This window comes from Trichogramma pretiosum, unplaced genomic scaffold (assembly GCF_000599845.2).
Source record: "Trichogramma pretiosum strain Unisexual culture from Peru unplaced genomic scaffold, Tpre_2.0 scaffold57, whole genome shotgun sequence".
In the NCBI taxonomy this organism is placed as follows: domain Eukaryota; kingdom Metazoa; phylum Arthropoda; class Insecta; order Hymenoptera; family Trichogrammatidae; genus Trichogramma; species Trichogramma pretiosum.
The window spans coordinates 405,415-422,407 of NW_019641637.1; the positions used below are offsets into that span (position 1 = coordinate 405,415).

Sequence of the window (16,993 nt, forward strand, 5' to 3'; positions counted from 1 at the left end):
TCACCGAATGTACTCTCTCGCGTTAACATTACGACGATAAACTGCGTATACTGGTTAAATTTATTTGCTTTTGTACTCTTGCGCATATTCAGCGGAAAATTTTGTATCTACATCGACGTTGTACACTCGCGTGCAGGCCGATTCAAATCGCGCATAAAAGTTAAAAAATAACTCGTTTGTGTATATTTATAGAAATCGTGTATCATTTGCACTCTGATTCGCGAGCATGATGCAATTAACGGCTTCGCAATATTACATTCTAATCAGTTCGCAGTATTAATTATTAGCCAAGTCGTTCGAGCGCATACATAGAGACGTTCAAAATATTTGCACTTGTCTAGATTAATCATAGCGTCAACGTGTAGCGAGATAAAAGAAACTAGTTCCAGTGCATATCGTGATTTACATGTTAGCTGCGGAATAAATACAGCACGTGCGTCGCCGATGCTATTGTCATAAATGAAAATGTGACACGTGAACACGTGCGTTGCGATTCATTCGAGCTTCGAGTGTTGAGCTTAACTGAGAGGCGATATCGTTTCTTGAAAAGCATTCATGACTACCTCATCGATTGGCTTTCATTGTTCTGCAGCCCCAAAAGTTTTTTAAAATGTTTTTTTACTCTATTATTATAACTCCATGCGAGGTGAGCTGCTGTCAATCATTATGAATACACTGTCGCTCGTACTATCTAATATACTTGATGTTTAACTTGCCAAAAAATCATCGAAATATACTTGAGCAAATAAATTAATTCACCATAACATTATTGCACCTGGAAATAGTTACCAAAAATTGATTACTTTGTGAAAACATCTATTTTTTAAACTATTTTATGTTATAATTTTAAAAACTTACATCTTTTTCACATTCAAATTTTTTAAAAATGTCAGAAAAGGTTGGATTTATCTTAAATGAAAATAAAACATTTTGAAAAATATTACTTCATCACCAAAAAGAAAAATTATGTCAAAATTATACATAAGTTTAATCGTTGAAATGTTTATTTAAAATTTTTTTTTCGAATTAGCATCAAAGCATTTTTGATTTTCGATGGTACGTCCGAAAGCACGGTATAGAAGATTGCTGCAGGTGTTTTGATAAAAAATTTGCCGTTCTTTAAAAAAAGAGAAATTTAAAAAATTTATTATCCTTGTAATTTCCTTCAAAGAGAATATTTCTAACTAATTAGTGATCAAAAATCAAAAAGTTTTGAAAATTTAAAATTATTTAAAACTTCAAAATTAATTAGATTTTTGACAAAAATTTAAGAAAAAATTTGTCAATATTATGAAAGATAATTATTACCATCCGATTTCATTTCAACGACAATATTTTTCACGACCATTTAAACGAATATTAAGTAACAAAAAAGTAATGAAATACGGGTAACTTGGAAAAATTTTCATTCGAAAGAAATGTCTGCTATCGATTCAAAAGTGAAAGGGGTTTTCGGAAAAGTCATATTTTCGGTAATCATTGAGGCTCGCACGGGAAATTTCCCAGAAAAACGAATGGAGAGATTCCATACAATCAAGTACATCCAGTAGCATCGACAAAGTCAAATTAAAAAAGAGAATTACTGCAGATGAGAGAAAAAGGCTGCGCGTGCGGCCGCGTGTTTTAGACACCAAGCCGGAGCGGGGGTGCGCGCGCGCATCTCATGCCTCTCAGTGGACTTGGAGATTTCGGCTGTACGGAAGGGATTCAGAATCAGAGCGCCTTTCAAACTTGACGTCACGCAAGAGGCGCGAGCTTAGCTGCGTCCACCGCTCAGCTGATAGTTTGTTATCGAACGCCGAGGCATCAAGATCCTTGTGCTCGGCTCGTTGTGAGCTACTCTCGACTAGGAGTCCCAAGGTAAGTTTTTGTGTTTTATTAATCAAACGAACTTTTTTATTTTTTTCAACCCGCCACTGGAGATTCACAAAATCCATTACATTAAATTATCGTATTTTTTCAAATAGTAACAAAGTTATATGATGACTTTGTTGGACCGCGTGAGCGCGACAGTTTTATGTCTATTCAGATATTTAAATAGACGTAGAATATTTTTGGATTTCAAAAAACACGAGTGTCTAGTGTGTTGGTTCGAAATCGTATTTTTGGTCCGAATGATTATGAGATAATAAAAATTGATAAGTTTAGCATTCGTTCAACACGCTGCAAGCGCCACTCGGTGAAGTGCGCTGATTATTACGAGCGAGATTAACACGTGATAATTTAAACTCGACAATATACTGTGAGAATAAAAACGCGCGCATTAATCCATTAGCTCTTGCTCGACGAGCACATTGTTTTTAAAAATTGTAATTTCTGCCTCGGTTCTTGCAAAGACCTTAATTATAAATTTTTGCGACGATTCTTCGTTTGACCTAGTTTCGTAAAAATTAATAGTCTAACTGAAAAATTGTGCACTTTGCAGGTAATTCAACTGTATCCAGTAATCGGGTTTTGAAAAATCCAGCTGAAAAATGGCCGAATCGTTGGAACAAATGCCGAAAAGCGAGACTCTCAAGCTACGCGAACGCTACATTGGGTAAGTTAATTAGGCGTATTAAAAATCCATTTACTTTGTTTACCTCGCGCGTTGACGCTGCATGTGCGTTATACAATTAATTCTTGTTCAAGGCAGCATGACGGATAAGCATTTACATAAGAAATAAAGCCATGAAAATTAATCGTAATCTTCGTCGAGTTTGTCGTAACACGAGCCGATGACAAATAGATGTATGTATATTATAATCGGTTCGAGCGGCAGTGATCTTTCTGAAATGTGGGCGGGCGAGTTCGGGTCACTTTCTCCTCTGTCATTCTCTGTAACATGCTACACAATCGCCTATAGCGCACGTGGCTAGGTGAGCGACAGATGACAGAAATAAACGTGTCCACTATAACTTTTATTTTTCATCGAATTCGAGCTACACCTACATTCGTTATCAGCACATCTGAACAGATCGATGGCCATCTATACCAATTAATCGGCTAGATCGATCTTGAGTGCTCGCTAAAGTTGATTTGGAAAAAAGGACATATGCGCGCGATCATTATCGAATCGGCGATTAGCGAAGATGTTTGCATGCGCTTATCGCTGTTTGCAAATTCGCACTCGGGGCTTGCGCAACGCACTGGATCTAGAGCATCTAGCTCGGACAATGTTTCAACTGCGGCCGTTTTTACTTACGACTCAATTCGGTGCAAACGATCTCCGCTGCACACGCAAGCGACGAGCCGAGATGAGAACTCGCGCACCCGACAACTGCGTCATTGGCATTGATCGACTTGGCCAAATATAACGAGCGCGCGTGCATATCACGATATAATAGGAAAATACGCACGACGAGCACGCGCCTAACTAGATCTTCTCCTATTTTCTTTTTCAGCGAGTCTTGCACTCTATTCTACAAGTCGAACCCCCTGAAGATCGTTCGAGGCAAGGGCCAGTACATGTACGACGAGAGAGGCGACGAGTACCTCGACTGCATCAACAATGTGGCCCATGGTAAGTTTAAAGCGTTGGAAGGCGCTTCGCGAAGCTTGCGAGCTCTCGACCTTGGCTCACCTTATTGTCACATTTGTCCGAACTGACACGCGGTAGCTGCTCGGCACGCGAAACCTACCTTACCGACGCAGCTTGAGCGCGCTCGATTTTTGAATACGTTTTTTTTTCTCTCCCTACAGTTGGACACTGCCATCCCGACGTGGTGCGCGCCGGACAGGAACAGATGGCCGTGTTGTCGACCAACTCGCGCTACCTGCATGACAATATCGTCATCTGCGCGCGACGCCTCACATCGACCCTGCCGGAAAAGCTGTCCGTCTGCTTCCTGGTCAACTCGGGCAGCGAGGCCAACGACTTGGCTCTCAGGCTCGCTCAGACCTACACTGGTAACAAGGATACCGTGTGCATCGACCAGTAAGTTTTACTCCGACTTGGACATCATTTAAGTTAATTTAAGTTCTATTATAATGAACTCCATTGGCGTACACGAAAAACATAAAGTCTCTCTTGATGTAATCCGCTAAGCGAGTTAGTCTTTTGCCTGATGCACCCGACAGCAGCTGCATAAACTTCCAAAGCCACGCTCGGGCATTATACGCTTTCCACATGCACGTGCAGCGCCGTGTGTATATCCACTGTGTTGCAAGCTCGCTTTGAGCTTCCAACGCCATCAGGCAAGGATCACGTGCTACATATATCCTAGCCAATGGAGTAAATCTCTTATTCGCTACCCAAGTCGCGTTTCTCGGATGTGGTACACCGACAAAAGTGCGACAGCGGCGGAGTCAGTGGTGTCAGCAGCAGCAGCAGCATCCTCTTACTGATAGAAGCAGGCTTTTCTTTCCATTTCTTTCCCCCATAGTTTTGCATTAATTTTGACTTTTGCCACGTATGCTCCGGGACTTTGATACGTATTATTGATGGCCGAGATGATGTAATATTGATGGAGACTTTTCCGCGCTTCGACATCATCCATATACGCTTTGCTTTGTAAATAATAAAAAATATTGCAATATTCTTTTATACGTTTACATCAAATATTGGCTAGAAAATATTTGCTATAATTTATATATGCTCTTATAATTTACAGATTTATCATGACTCTATATATAAGCTCTAAGTAAATTCAAACACCGAGTTGTTACACTATACATATATCAATCTTATCTCTGCGGCGTAAAAATAATCACATTCATTGTTTGAAACATTTTTATTTATATCACTGAAGAACACTTATGTAAATGGAACAAAGAAAAGTTAGCCCCATAGGAAATTTGCGCAGCTCTGATACAATATTGATATTATTGTATTTTTCCACTGCATATCTTCGATACACAATTATCAGTCAGAGGTCACCCATTAATGGAATTGCTCTAATTTGCTTGATTGCAGCTCGTGTAACCCTTGCGCATTGGAAAGAAAAGTTCAAAATAGGCTATAAATTATCTAGATTGGAAAATGGAATGTAAATCGTGCGTTCAATTGTCCTCAATGAAAATCTTTCAAGATGTTAGTCTGCGATTCGCAAACGATCTCATCGATCTAAACAACTAATTCCGATTGATAAAAACAATGATAACAAAAAAGATTAAGTCATTGTTTAGTTGATGCTGCCGATGCTTGGAGAATCACACCAATGTACGTGGCACATTTGATTTATTATGAAATATATCTTTTATGTTGCTTTCAAAACTTTGACATGGATATGCCTATTGTTGTTTGTATAATATGATGACAAGTGAAATTATAAATATTTTCGTTAATGCCCTGTTTTGTCAGAAATTTCAGTTAGAACATTTTTCAAGACCATAAGTAATTTTTCAATTTAAAATTATATTATTACAGGCCTAGATGGTTCAAGCGAAGATATTTAGGTTTCATACTCAAGATTTTTTTTGCTTTTCTCATATCTGTAGAATTATATAGTACTATACATTTATTAGAAAATTATTTTTCAAATACAAAATTAAAAATTTTCACTAGTTTCAGTAATTGTGAAATGTCTACAAATGTGAAAAAATCATACGCATTAATTAATGATTATATTTTATTTATATTGCAGACCCTTTTACTTGGTACTAATTTTATGCTAACATTGACTTTTTGAAGAATTATTTTACAGATTTATATTTCATTATCTCTTAGCGTAGCCATTGAAAATTATTTTAATTTAAGCTTTCTATTTCTTTTGTGCGAGTACCTATTTTTTCAGCGGATCTAACTAGACCCTATTTTGTATAGAGAAATTTCCTAAAATTTTAATCTTCAACAATGCATGCATTAATTTTCTTATTGATTTTGCTATTTCAGTGCTTATCACGGCCATTTGACCTCGATCATTGACATATCACCCTACAAGTTCACACATTTAAAAAGTGGAAAGAAGGAACACGTACACGTGGTGAGTAAACCTTGTCTCAAGACATTAAAATATTTACATCGAAATTGATGTAAAAGTAGAGAACATTTTTTTCCATGCGTAAAATAATTCAATTTAGTAAGCCTTAAAATTAATAAAACTTGAATGGGAAAGTTGTCAAAATTAAAGGTACTCTCCATCTAACGGTGGGTTTACTTATGATTTAATTTATATACATTTTTCGAGAAGTTGTAAGGTCAAAAATAAATTAATTGTAAAATGTTAATTTTAACATTTGAGTCGTGTTCAATTTAGGTATTTTTAGTTCATTTTTGATTTAAAAGTAATTTATAGGAGTTCATTTTCATGGATTTTTTGTGCAGGGTGTAAAAAGAATCATTATACCGATACATAAACTTTCAATAAAGATTTCGTGCAAAAGTTACTTAAATAAAATTCAGTATCGGTTACTCAAATTTTTACGTTTGATTTTACATTAAACCTGCATTCAATTTAAGGTTTATTTAAAAAGTGAATTAATGATTACTACAATTATAAAAAAGTACTAATATTTCTTTGATAAATCTATAGGCACCCTGCCCCGATGTTTACCGCGGTAAATATCGTGATGATATTTATCCCAATGAAGATCTTGGTGAGAAATATGCCGACGATGTCAAGACCATCTGCGAAGATATCAAATCTAAAGGTCGGGGCGTTTGCGCCTTCATCGCGGAGAGCCTCATCTCCGTTGGTGGACAGATTTTGCCACCTAAGAATTACTTCAGCAATGTTTATAAGCACATCCGTGAAGCTGGTGGAGTCTGCATCGCCGACGAAGTGCAAGTGGGTTTCGGTCGCGTCGGCAGTCACATGTGGGCTTTTCAGCTGTACGGCGAGGACGTCGTTCCTGATATAGTCACCTGCGGCAAACCCATGGGTAATGGACATCCAGTCGCGGCTGTTATCACAACTCCGGAAATCGCTCGTGCATTTGCTAGTACTGGAGTTGAATACTTCAATACGGTAGGTCGATTGAAAAAATTCCTCTCTTGACTTCTCTTCTTGTTTTCTTAAATCTAATTTTTAATTTATTTGTAGTACGGAGGAAATCCAGTTTCGTGCGCTATCGCCAATGCTGTTATGGAAGTGATTGAACGAGAAAATCTTCAAGAACATGCCCGAAAAGTTGGAGACCATCTGCTTTCTGAATTGAAAAAGTTGGCCAAACGTCGACCAATAATCGGAGATGTTCGAGGTGTAGGCTTGTTTATAGGCATCGAGTTAGTTTTGGATCGCAAATCTCGCCGTCCAGCAACAGCAGAGGCTAAACACGTCGTTTATCGAATGAAAGAAGAGAAAATCATCGTTAGTTCTGAGGGTCCGGATTACAATATTTTGAAACTCAAGCCTCCAATGGTTTTTAGTATCGATAACGCTAATCACTTTGTCGCTTGCTTGGATGATATCCTTCAAGAAGTCGAGACTGAAGAGGTAAGATAGCTTGAAATGTATTGCAACAAATAATGTAACCATTCAATACTGATTTTTCGTTTTATAATTTTTAGCTACCAAAACCGACTACTACGATTTTGAAAGCTATGATTACACCGGTTAAAATGGACATGGAGTCAATATCTACAAAATCCAACTCGACAGTTCTAGTTAAATCTAGTTAATGTAAGAATTTTCTGCAAAAATTATCAATTTTGATTAACAACCTATTTTAATGTATAAACAATATATTTTATACTAGTAATTTAAAATTGTAAATATACATCATGGATCATATTGTAAATAAAATTATGAATTATTATGATTAAATTAAATTTTTGAAATATATGTAACATTGCAAATTATATCTAATAGATATTATGTACGTAATTAATAACAGAATTTAGGATTTATATTATTATGGCACAAAGAGCTGAATTAAAAATCTAAAATAAGGTTTTGCAATAAAACATATAAAATTGAATCTAATTGTTCGTCTTTTACTACTGCCGAGAACTTACTTTTTACGTGTAATCATCTATTAGTTGTCACTAGTGAGGTTGCAATTTTCCATAAGAGGCCGAGTCCATGAATCAGAGAATTTTTTTGGAAACTTTATTTTTAGGTTCATTACTTTTTTATATGTGATTACTTTTTACCTGCGAATGATATGAATGGAATAAAAAATAAAAAATTTAATGTATTAATTAAAGGACTATTATCGGTTGAAAAAAATTAAAGCTATTTTCATTATTTTTTTCTCGGCTCGTTTATTATATGTATATTTTCATGCTTGATGTTTAAGGATAAAAAATGTATTCAAAAATATTTTATTTTGATTTTTTAGTATTTTTCCTCGAAACACGCAATTGCAGACAGTTAATTTCAACTTAGCTGGATTTATTACAATTTTTACTTTTTCAGTAATTTTCTGGCATATTACTTTTTCGTATATGTTGATTCTTAAATTAAAACTAAAATTTAAATTTAAATTTAAAAACATGTTTGCGTTTTAGTTTTAACTTGTACTCTTTTGGAATTGTGGATGCATAACAAAGGCCCATCTAACTCAATCGAAACATAAAATCACATAGTGACACACCTCCCTAGCTCTTTCACTCTCTTTCTTTCTTTTCCTTTCTAAGAGTTCTCCACGTTACTTTTCTTTCTATCGTGTGAAAATATAGTTGGATTTAGATTTTTTGAACTTTGAGCCGATATAGAGATAACGATACTTTCTTTTGAAAATAAATATTAAAAAGTCGATGTAAAAACGTCTTTTAAAAATCTATCTCTCGGGCCAATATTATTTCTGCCCCGTACAATAGCATGGAAATACGTATATGTATGTATAAAGCAAAGACGGTTATATATTGTATCCTGCAGCTCGAAACTCCCAAGAGTATCTCTCTCTCTTTCGCTCCTTACCACTCGCTTGACTATCATGCATTATGCATGCTCATACTCAGGACTCCTAACGCTGCACATAGGCTTTTATTTATAGCGTGAATATCCTCACTCCTGGATGATGCCGCATTTATCGCTCTTTAAAACCGTCCGTATGAACTTACCCGTGCAGACTTGCGCGTGGCTAGATGAATTGACGCATAATAATGACCTGGCCTCCGGCCCTATAATATTTATGCTTATCTAGGTTCAAAACGTCAAGTATCAAAATTTTTGATTCTAATTTACCCGTTTATCAGAACTATCGTCTTAATTTTTAAATTTTCTCCAAGAAATTCAGCTTTTTCGGCAGGATCCTCAAAATGGTATCCTATAATTCCAAGACTTGGTCATCACTACTGTAGACTAGCAAAATATTTTATTGCTTACCAATCAATTGATTGACCCTGTAGAAGTATTATTTCATACACAGTTAGAAGAGTTTAATTTTAATACAATTTTAATGTATTTATTGGTTATTAAAACAAAATAGTGACAAATGAATTTTATTTAATGTACTTTTAACTGTGTTTCAAAAACCATGTTACTCTCACTGTTTACGGACAGAATATCACGAGAACCCTTGAATTATCGTGCTTCTCTGGGTTTAATTGAATTATAGAGATAGGGAAAATTACACATACACATGATTATAATAATATACTTTTATAAGAAATCTTCATTGATAATTCAAATATCAGTATTACTTCCCTTATTCTACTCCAGTATAAAATAAATTGTATACGCATGCAATTTCAATGAAATTTTAATGAAAATTATTTTTCATTGCAGTATGAAAAAAGTTGGAAAATTATATAATACTGATTTATGAATTAATGTAAACTGCCAAAAATGTTTAACAAAACCAAAGCCAAGTCAAGCCAAGAGTAACTTAGAGATAATTATTTAAATAAAATAATAATTTAGAGATTGTTGTTGAGAAAATAACAATTATCTGAGATTCTTGGAGAAAAGTACTGTAATTTTTAAACTGTTTAATTTTTTGAATTTACTTATACTTTCAAGAATCAAACTTTGTTAATTTCGATTCTTCAATTGGATTTTCTACAAAACCTGACACTCATTGTTATATATACGATAGAAAATGTGCTAAGCCGTTAAAACGTGCTGCCATGCACGCATATTTCCTTATCCCAGCAGAGCCAAAACGACAGAAGCAAAAGATACATCGAAGTGCATGACCGAAAGACGTGACTAGCCTTATAATAGTAAAGAGGGCCGAGGACGACGTCCTTTTTACCTGACGTAGAAGATTGTATTTGTGTGATTCGTGCAACATGTACATCTCTCTCAAATCTGTTATGACTTGATAAATCACCAAAAATTTAAATTAATTTGCTTTATTGCTCCAAATTGTCAATTGGTGAAATACATAAATAAGTATGAATACAAGTTTGATCTTAATTTTGCCAAACTATTGAACTGAATTTCTCTTTCAGAGAGCAAGTTAAAAATTACTTTTCAAATGAAGATCATCTCCATCAGTATTCTTCGTTAAATTTTGTGAGCTAATTTATTATTCAAGTGACAAAATGATCAAATTTATGATATATTTCTCCCGAGGTATATGGAATTACAAAAAATTGTTCTCAAAAACAAGAAAAGTTTGTATAAAAATGAATCAACAAATGAAACTCATTATAAAAGGGTAATTTTTCAATGTGATAAGGAGCAAGCAAAGAAACAATAGGTATTACACGAGCAAGCACGTAACTCGGTGACCATCGCAACCAGATACGAGAGTAATACAGCTATATGGCTCTGGCGTGTTCGCATTAACATTGCATTTAGGGGTACACGCTAACCCAATGCAATTGCCATTTAAGTGCGTGCAGAGGTAATTTTAGACTTGCCTATCTTACATATGTGTATATATGCGCAAAAGGATTTCTAGACACAGTATAGAGGGCAACGTTTCGTATTATTATTGCTTCCCTGCAGCCATAATCTAAATAATAGAGACTGAAGCTTTGCTTATTCCGACGAGTATGCTTACATGAATATTGCTTGATTCGTTGTTTATATAAATTTTATGAACTTAATGTTTTGACCGGCGATCGTAACAACAAATCTCGGAGAGAATATCTTAAAAAATGTAAATTCGCATTGAGTCTGCATAGATTTTCGTTATAAATTTAATGAGAATTGCTATGCTGTAAATCTTTAAGGTGCTTCACGGAGCGAGCCGAAAGATGTTTTAAGCATACATGTGAATAGATTTTTCCCTTTTCAGATAGAGTCGCGAAAAGGAACCGATAGATATGCTCTGAAAATATAAGAAAAAGGAGAAAGAGATAGAGAAAGGAGAGAGAAAATAAGACATCAATAAAATTTGAAAATTTGAACAAATTGAGGATCTACATTTCAACGAGCTTATTAAAAAAATGTAAATAATTCACTGCAATTTTAGGTAAAAATTGAATATTGTTTATTCCGTTTTTCCATTTTCTTAAAATAAATTGATCCAGTCAAATCCAGCGATTTTACCTTAACGAAGATACGAAACTGCTTCTAATGAATGCGCATACGGTTGAACTTTATTAAGATCGATCCTGCTAGTTAGTAACATAGTGGGGCATGTTCAGGGTAAATGTTATAGCTTACGATATGAGTAATAATATTAAAGGGCTCAAAGGGATCTGAAAATAAAAAAATTTATTCAATTTTTGAAAAGTATTTTTCTTTTTCTTCCATTGCATTTTTTAAAATTGGTGTTTTTTTAAAATGCGTTTACGTGTCGTAATATTCAGATCGAAAAATTTACAGTCACCACCTCGAATGAAACGGTTCAAGTTTTTATACAAAATAGTGTTTTTAATTGAAATTAGTATCCAATAGAAATGATTCCAAATTTTTATATGAATAACTTCATATTTAAAAATGTTTGCAATTCGATGAATAATTGAGAGTCGAAAATATGTATTAATATCGATTATATATCAACGGAAACAGAATTTATTCATTTAAAATCATTCAGATTCGTTCTCAGTAAATAACTGTTTTTGACAAAAAATTTAAGTCACTCATCAAATTTTACATGAAAAAATCACGATTCAGATTTTTTTTATGTTCCTCCTAAAAAAAGTAATAAAATTTTTTAAAATAGAAATCTAATTTTGAAATTCATTAGTGATGGACCTAAAGGGTTAACATTTTGAGAATTATCATTTTTCAATGTACTCTTTAAGAGAATATACCTAGTTTCTATTGCATTTTTTTGTCATGTCATACTTGACGTGGTTTGGCCCATATACGGTATAGATATTATCCTTTGACTGACATAATCTTTAGATGGTTTGTTTTTTCATTATTTTATTATTTATGATCTAACCCAAGGTTATTTGAATGGGTTTGACTATTCAGGGGAAATTCGTATACGAAATTCTAAAATTGGTAAACGAAACTCCAAATAACCCGAAATAACTTTATTTTTGTATACGAAAATTAAAAATTTCGTGCATGAATTCTCCTAAATAGCCATTTCGTATTTGAATAGAATTAGAATGATCAAATAGATTTTTTTTCAAGATTAACAAATGGTTTCTGACTATTGCGTAAATTCTCATTTGTGAAGTATTGAATACTTATTTTGCGTAGCACAAAATCTTCGAGATTATTGTATAAGGGTAGCAGTGTCAGCAAAAGCAGAATAAGTAACTTGACTATTTTCCTAATTGTAAAGTAATTAACAGGAGAAACATTATATTGTAACATCCGCTTGGTGTAAACTGCGCACATATTTTGCATAGTGTCGAATTTGAACTATAAATTTCTCCTGATGTTCGCGACAATGTCAGTATGTATTATATTAAACAAGGCCTATACTGGATCTATTCAGTCTTTGCTTCGAGGCAATTATCGACGTTCTAGAATATCGTGTAGAAGCATTATAATACTCGATCACGAAAATCGATGACAAAATCATTGTTCGCTTCCGTGTAACCTTCGCATGTATGGAACAATTATTATCTTACAGCTACTATAGAACATGTAATGGACGCTTGTAGCCGAAGCATTGTATAAAAGCGCAACTTGTCATATTTTTCTTTTCTTGATCGACAGTCAGTCTCATTTTTAAGCTTGCTTCGACATTTACAAGTCGCGAGTGCAATATCTTCAGATAGCTCGAGATAATCAACGTATTATCGATACGACGTGCGGCACGTTGTTCATCTTTCATCGATCAAATCTATATTGTGCTTACTTGTGAGCTTTGTGTATCAAATACGAATAACTTATATTTTAAAAAGCAAACATTTTCTCAGAGTTTTAAAGATTATTTACGAGTGCAGCAATTATGAATTGTTTCGGCTTTCAGATGATAATTTTTTGTCTCGTTCTTTTCATCGAGACATGTGTGAGTGTTGCCAGTGATCATTTTAATATTTTGGCGCTGTTTCCATACTCGGGAAAGAGTCACTTCGACGTTGTTGAACCACTCTTGGACGAATTGACCCTCAGGGGTCACAATTTATCCGTATATAGTCATTTTCCTAAGAAGGAATCTCTGGCAAATTATCATGACTTTTATATTGGCTCGAACTCGTCGAAAGGAATCAACGTGATCGATTTAAACAGTGTGAAGGAATCTTATCAACTCGTCAAGATGGTAGGTAAGTTTGACCTAGAACAGACATTTTTCCGATTACGTTAACGAGCTACTTTTTCATCAGATTTTTTCGAACTTGGTTTGGAGCAAATATGTCGTCGAGGTCTCTTGCACCCGCACATTCAGAATCTCTTGAAGTCGACGGACCAGTACGATCTCGTGATAAGCGAGATGTTTCATACGGACTGCTTCGTGCCGTTCGCGGAAAAATTCCAAGCTCCGCTGGTGCTGGTACGTACCTCGGCTATGGCCGCGTGGCTGTCGGCTCGCACCGCTAATCCTCACAATCCGAGCTACGTGCCAGGAACGACCTCGGGCCTTCCGACGCGCATGAGCTTCGCTCAACGGCTCGCCAATACTCTCGACTTCGTCTTGTACAATGTCCTTTATCAAATATATGACGCAAAGGGCGAACGATTGGCCAGACAATACTTTGGCGAAGCCATGTCACCGCTGCAGAGCACAGCGGCCCGAGCGAGTCTGTTTTTGATCAATTCACATTTCGTGTCGCAGTATGCAAAACCGACGCTGCCCAACGTCAAGGAGATCGCTGGTCTACATCTAAAAGATGCGAAACCCTTGTCCCAGGTTCGTATAAATACGACGATATTTCAAAGATTTCGCATGGGGAAAAATAAAGGATCTGTTAGCTTGCGCGCGCTCGCTATCTCTTTATCTCTTATCGTGTGGTTTACGAGAAGAAACGAAAAGAGGAAAAAATCGAAAAGTAAATTGAACTTTTCTTTCTTCAAGATTGCTTTTCTCCCCGATAAAGAGATACAGAGCGAGCGCGTGGACTTTTTTATTCGCACGAGAAAATTAAAAGAGCCCTCCGTGTGGATAATTGGCAGCCGAGCACAGTTCGAAACCGCATTACTTTTCCCTCCGACCGATTCAAATTCGCTTACTTTTCTTTTTTGCAGGACTTGGAAAGTTGGATGAGCAGCGAGTACGGAGTTGTTTATATGAATCTCGGTTCAATGATTAAACCCTCGACGATGGATAAAGACAAGAGAGATGCATTTTTGCGGGTTTTTGCGGAGCTGCATCCTGTCAAGGTACTTTTGAGATGGGATAGCAGTGGACTGGAAATAGTTCTGCCTCAGAATGTCAAGCTAATCGAATGGGCGCCACAAAACGATATTTTACGTTAGCATCATAGATTTATGTTAAAAAATTCCTTGAAACTCATTCTTTTTTATTTCTAATGCAGATCACCCAAATGTGAAGCTGTTTATCGGACACGCGGGAATGTTGGGAATCATTGAAGCCATCCATGCTGGTATTCCCATGGTAATGATTCCCATGTTTGGCGACCAGGAGTCGAATGCAATGATCTCACAAGAAAAAGGCTTGGGACTGGTACTACAGTACTACGACATAAATTACGACTCACTCAATCTCACCATTCGTGAAGTACTTTTTAAGAAAAAGTAAGTTCTTTAATAGATGTATAAACGAGCCTAGACAATTTTGATTGTCTTTATGTATTCGCAGGTACTACGATACGGCAAAAATACTATCTCAAGCATTTCGAGATCGACCAATGACGGCGCGAGAAGAAGCTGCATTTTGGGTGGAATACGTGGCTCGTCAGAGACAGACGATCGATTCGCTGATGCATACGCCGAGTCGCGATCTCTACTTTCATCAGTACTTTTTGCTCGACGTCGTCGCTTTTCTCGCATCTTTACTCGTTATGACGCTTTGGCTGATCTCTATGGCTGCGACAAAGATCCGTCGACTCTTTGGCACGTTGCAACGAAAGCATTTAAAGACCCAGTAAAGATTACAGTGCGATCGGATGCTGCACCCTCACATGTGCAACACTCGTAGGACGTGCGTCAAACTGGTTTTAGGCGAAATTGCCTGGCCGCAGTGCGCAAATATTTTTCCACCATTACTCTGGCTCGGAACGTGTGCGCGCGCGCCCATATGCAGCTATACAGTACGACAGATAACGCAAAAAGTTCAGTTTTGATTGTTACGACTACGCGCTTTTACCGCGTGTACACGAGTCGTTATCGACTACATGAGCCTTCAGTATGGATTTTTGGTCTATCATAAATGTGTGCGTGGGTGCAGGCTCGCGTGTCTATATGTGTTCGAGGCAGTTCGAGAGGGAGAGAGATAAATTCGCTTTTGATGGGACGGTATTGTTTTTTGGCGAAATATTGTGGTTTTGTGCGAACAAATGTTTGCTGATTCGTCGAAAAATAAATCCAATCATTCGTCTATTTATGCCAGCTTTACGAACGTATCTCTCATATAATTTTCACATTTAAAGCTAGTTATTGATATTGCATTTAATTAGAAAATAAGAATGTGCCACAATTTTCCATGCTTCCTGTTACAATTAAAATATAGACATTCGTTTTTCATGGAAGACAAAAACAGCAGTGGAAATTGTAGTTTTTCTTTCCTTTTTTCCCTCTTTGTCTCTTTTCTCTCACGTCGCGCCCTTTATCCACACACGACATGGATACATAGCAACGATTTTCCGTTCTATTTACGAACGAAAAACGCCGACGTGATGTAAAAAATTTTCTCTCGCTTGCGTTGCTGCGAATAATGTGCCAGCTTTTGTAAAAATTACACCGTGGGTGACGATGAAAAATTAATACATTTTCTCCGCGTACGATCGATTCGATTGTCAAAGTTTCGGTATGTAGCTTGCGTCAACACAGAGCGTTCACTGCCGAGCTTACAATTGGAAAACGCGTGTAACATCGCTCAGATATACTTTTCTTGTTTTTCTTTGCGGGCTCAGGGACACTTTTCATTTTCGAGCTTTGGTGCGCTACGGAAAAAGCTTGATTAACGAAGGCGGCCACGACGCCTTTATATCGGCGACACTTCATCAAAGAATTAATTCAGCTTCGTTCGCAGGGTATAAGCGTCCATCGAATAATGTTCAAAGTTTTGCCGCACAATCACACGCAGTGCAACACACATAGAGGCAATGGGCGCAGTCATAGAGAGGACGAGTTCTCGAAGCGGCGCGGCGCGTGTATGTACGCGCGTAGCAGCAAAAAGCTCCAAGTACCGTCTAATGGGAATAGTTGCTGCTGAACTTTCGCCTCGGGAAATTAGACGGCCGCATAATATATAGCCAGTGACAGTATTCAACTGTGTGTGCTTGCAAGACTCCAATGACGAAACGTATTATAGACATGATATTTTTTTCAAATCATTCGAGGGTCACCCGATTGGCTGAAAACTCGTTATTAATTTTGCGAATTATAAAAAGATTGGCCTGTTTACGTGAAAAACAAGTAAACTCGAATGATCGAGTATCAAAGCTTACGTATCTGACATATAACTGCTCAGTTATAGCTGATTGCGGCATGTAGTCTATATACGAATGCGCTAAAGCCAGTGCGTTACGTTCGGTCTCTTCTCAGATTGCGGTACATTTTTTTAGCTTGTACCTTATCGTAACGCTGATTCATTATCTCGCGAATGAATAAATGATTGTATATATTTAATGAATAGCCAAGCTTATTTTCGCATCGCTCAAAGGTCAAGTCACAATTGATAAAGATGAGAGCATCGTCTTGTT

General features: G+C 36.4%; 2 protein-coding genes across 2 annotated transcripts; both read left to right on the forward strand.

Annotated features, from left to right (window-relative positions):
* Nucleotides 1–1,514: 1,514 nt before the first annotated feature.
* LOC106650800 (5-phosphohydroxy-L-lysine phospho-lyase) lies at nucleotides 1,515–7,625 on the forward strand. The gene is made up of 8 exons (XM_014369005.2): nucleotides 1,515–1,860; nucleotides 2,426–2,539; nucleotides 3,384–3,502; nucleotides 3,682–3,916; nucleotides 5,813–5,903; nucleotides 6,453–6,887; nucleotides 6,963–7,355; nucleotides 7,430–7,625. The coding sequence occupies exons 2-8, from the start codon at nucleotides 2,475–2,477 to the stop codon at nucleotides 7,538–7,540; spliced, it is 1,449 nt and encodes a 482-aa protein (XP_014224491.1). The 5' UTR covers nucleotides 1,515–1,860; nucleotides 2,426–2,474; the 3' UTR covers nucleotides 7,541–7,625.
* A 5,366-nt stretch (nucleotides 7,626–12,991) lies between these two features.
* LOC106659842 (UDP-glucuronosyltransferase 2B17-like) lies at nucleotides 12,992–15,819 on the forward strand. Its single transcript, XM_014382562.1, has 5 exons — nucleotides 12,992–13,435; nucleotides 13,496–14,019; nucleotides 14,355–14,580; nucleotides 14,645–14,864; nucleotides 14,929–15,819. Exons 1-5 carry the CDS (start codon nucleotides 13,120–13,122, stop codon nucleotides 15,215–15,217), a joined length of 1,575 nt encoding a protein of 524 aa, XP_014238048.1. The 5' UTR covers nucleotides 12,992–13,119; the 3' UTR covers nucleotides 15,218–15,819.
* Nucleotides 15,820–16,993: the final 1,174 nt, after the last annotated feature.

Coding starts and splice junctions, on each gene's coding strand:
- LOC106650800 (XM_014369005.2), top strand. CDS start 2,475: ATGGCCGAATCGTTGGAACAAATGCCGAAAAGCGAGACTCTCAAGCTA. Junction 5,904..6,452: donor AGAAGGAACACGTACACGTG/GTGAGTAAACCT, acceptor ATAAATCTATAG/GCACCCTGCCCCGATGTTTA. Junction 7,356..7,429: donor AAGAAGTCGAGACTGAAGAG/GTAAGATAGCTT, acceptor TATAATTTTTAG/CTACCAAAACCGACTACTAC.
- LOC106659842 (XM_014382562.1), top strand. CDS start 13,120: ATGAATTGTTTCGGCTTTCAGATGATAATTTTTTGTCTCGTTCTTTTC. Junction 13,436..13,495: donor TCAACTCGTCAAGATGGTAG/GTAAGTTTGACC, acceptor CTTTTTCATCAG/ATTTTTTCGAACTTGGTTTG. Junction 14,020..14,354: donor ATGCGAAACCCTTGTCCCAG/GTTCGTATAAAT, acceptor TCTTTTTTGCAG/GACTTGGAAAGTTGGATGAG.